The sequence below is a fragment of the Eurypyga helias genome, unplaced genomic scaffold, assembly GCF_000690775.1.
Source record: "Eurypyga helias isolate BGI_N326 unplaced genomic scaffold, ASM69077v1 scaffold25497, whole genome shotgun sequence".
In the NCBI taxonomy this organism is placed as follows: domain Eukaryota; kingdom Metazoa; phylum Chordata; class Aves; order Eurypygiformes; family Eurypygidae; genus Eurypyga; species Eurypyga helias.
In genome coordinates this window covers 5,788-8,631 of record NW_010264021.1, presented here as the reverse complement: position 1 = coordinate 8,631, position 2,844 = coordinate 5,788, and the positions used below count along the sequence as shown (strand labels likewise).

General features: G+C 45.2%; 1 protein-coding gene across 1 annotated transcript; it reads left to right on the top strand.

Moving 5' to 3' along the window:
• The first annotated feature begins 453 nt into the window (after nucleotides 1-453).
• LOC104505416 (interleukin-17F-like) lies at nucleotides 454-2,479 on the top strand. Its single transcript, XM_010156268.1, is given in 4 exon segments — nucleotides 454-480; nucleotides 1,416-1,608; nucleotides 1,611-1,638; nucleotides 2,242-2,479. Coding segments are annotated over 4 exon segments (486 nt in total).
• Nucleotides 2,480-2,844: the final 365 nt, after the last annotated feature.

Sequence of the window (2,844 nt, the reverse complement as noted above, 5' to 3'; positions counted from 1 at the left end):
CTGATCTCTGCAGTTTGGTTTGTGAGGGGAACGTGGAAGTGCATCCACAGATGTGTTTGTGGTGAGAGAACATTAATATTAGAAGGAGGGGGTGGGAAGGGGAAAAAATAGCTGCTTGAACAATTTTTTTTTCCTTCTTTTTTTTCCCCTTATCTTTTTATCTTCTTGAATAAACTGTATTGGCTGATTTGGGATTCTGATGACATGGTATCTGCCCTCCCCTTTCTGGAGGTAGACGGAAGGAAGTGGGCTAGAAAATGAAATATCAGCTCCTAACCTCGGGTCAGGTAAGCCAGCTCTATGCTACAATGGAAAGGATGGTGGTGATTGAACTTCACTATAAAAAGGAGACCACAGCTGGCTTTGAGACACTCAGAGTGGAAGAGGTCTTGGAGAAGGAGAACTTGTGCTCTGTCACTGTTTGCATTCGCCTAAAGCAGCTGAGACATTGCCATGGCTTTTGCCAGCTATGCTGCAGTGGTAAGTACTTCTGTTTGGTATATGTGTTAAGATATGTTTGTTGCAAGAGAAAAACCAGAATGCAGATCCCACGATGCTGTTGTCTAGGAGCAACCCATGTTGGCCTTAGTGGGAACTGGATGGGATGCTAAGTCTGACACAGCTTTTTGTCCTGACTTTTTGCTCATGGGTTTGGTGCTTGAGGGGCAAGGAGGTAATGGACTATCCATGATTTATCTGTAAGAGCAGCACTGCTGATGTGGGGTTGTAAGAGACAGCCCTTTCCTTAGACAACATGCTACCAAAATTGCTGAAATGGCATTGTGAAGTGAATGTGCATTTGAGCTTCAGCCTGGGTAGTATTTGCAGCACTGTTGACTCTTGTGAATCTATTACTAGCTTTGCATTTATCTGTCTTCTTCTCCTAAAACCTGAGCTCTTGGAGATGGCCCAAGAATCTCAAAAAAGAGTTATTTCCAGCAAGTGGCTGCTAGATGGCCAACATCTCTCCTGAGGAAGCATATGGCTTACCCAGGTTTCTAAGCTCAGGCATGGGGTCGGCTGAGTCCTTACCCCACCTTGCAGCTCATAAGACATTGCTGTTTGAACGCAGGGGAGGAGCTTTCATAGCTTGTTGGAGAGGCTCTTCTTGGTACAGAGCCAACTATGAATCAGAAATTGAATCAGAGTTTAGCATCTGTCGTGATGAGTGTCATTAGCACCACTGTGCTATTTGCTTGTGTTGGCCCATCTCACCCAAATATGAGTATGAAGATCAGCCACTGCCCAGTGCTGACTCACAGCAATCAAGGAATTCAGGATAAGACTTCTGCTCTTCATCCTTCTCCTCTTGCTAGTTATATGGTCCTTTGATGGTCCAGTCTAGTCAAGACTTGTCTCTTTGTGCTCTCTCCCTCTTGACGGAGCTGAGCCAACGACACCTTTCTCTCTCCCAGTTCAGATCACTGCTTTTGGTGCTGGTGCTAGCACTCGTTGTAAGGAGCTCACCCCATGGGAGGGCAGTTCATCCTCGACACAGCAAGGACGGTGGCTCTTTGAGGCTTAGTGAAGATTGCCTGAACCAAAAGGATCTCAAATTCCCTACGATGGTGAAAGTTGATGTTCGTATCAGCAGTTCAGATCATGCCTTTTTTGCTCTCTTGCTCCTTGGGATTACAGGTAACTGTTTAGTTGTTATCTAAACTGCTATGGCTGTACTACCTGGAATGTTTTTGTGGTGAGTGATAAGCAGTTCTCAGCATACGCCTGGAGTACTGTGAATATTGCAAACGCTTCTTGACACACACTTTCATTTTGATGTTGGGTGAGATTTCTCCAAGAGAAACAGCTTGCAGTGCAAGGGGACTTCATTAGAATGGTTTCTAATCATCTTGTCAGTCGTCATCAAAGAATTATTCCTCTAGGAAGAGAGAAATGTCAGTACATTGTAATTTTATGTTTTCATAGCTGAAATAAATTTGTGAATGCTGAAAGTAAAACAAAGCCAAACAAAAAGGAATGGTCCACTTGAAATCTGTTCTGTATTTCACCCAGTTCCACTCTGGTCATTAACTAAATAATGATATGGCAATGTTACCCTCCCAAAATTGATTCAGTTTCTAGAAAATAATTCTAAAAATGTTGAGGATAGGGATGTTCTTTTGCCTTGTCTCATAACGATACACAGGTAAATAGCATGGTCCTTTCATGGAGATAAACAGGATGTTCCTTCCAAACTGTGTTGTGCAAGTGCATAAAACCCTGTTGTGTCCCCATCCCCAGGCTTGACGAAGACCCCAACCGCTTCCCCCAGGTGATCGCTGACGCCGAGTGCCGCCTCTCCAGCTGCGTGAACCCCCTGGGACAGGAGGACCACAGCCTCAACTCAGTCCCCATCCAACAGGAGATCCTTGTCCTCCGGCGGGAGCAGCGGGGCTGCCTGCCCACCTACCGCCTGGAGAAGAAGGTCATCACCGTGGGCTGCACGTGTGCCACTCCAGTCGTCTACCACCATTCCTAGGAGGGATTAGTAGGAGAGACAACATTGGGAAGAAGAAATGCGCCTGTGAACATGCCTTTGGAGAAATCCCACTGTCGCCCACCTTGCATCCCAGGAATTCAACGTGACATTCCCTTTCCAAATCTGAGCAAATTACCTCCTTAAAGTTCTGATTCCTGTAGTTGTTCACATATGGATTTTAGAATGGGAATCACTGGTACCTGGTGATGGAATGGAGAGAGGGGGATGGAGGAAAAGTTTTGTTTGTGACTCCAAGCAGGGAGGGAGTAAAGCAGGGCCTTTTTTTTTTTTTTCATTGTGGCTTATATCAGCTTGGTGAATCAAATGAATTATAGTTACAAAAGTTGTCCTTGGCAGTGAATTGC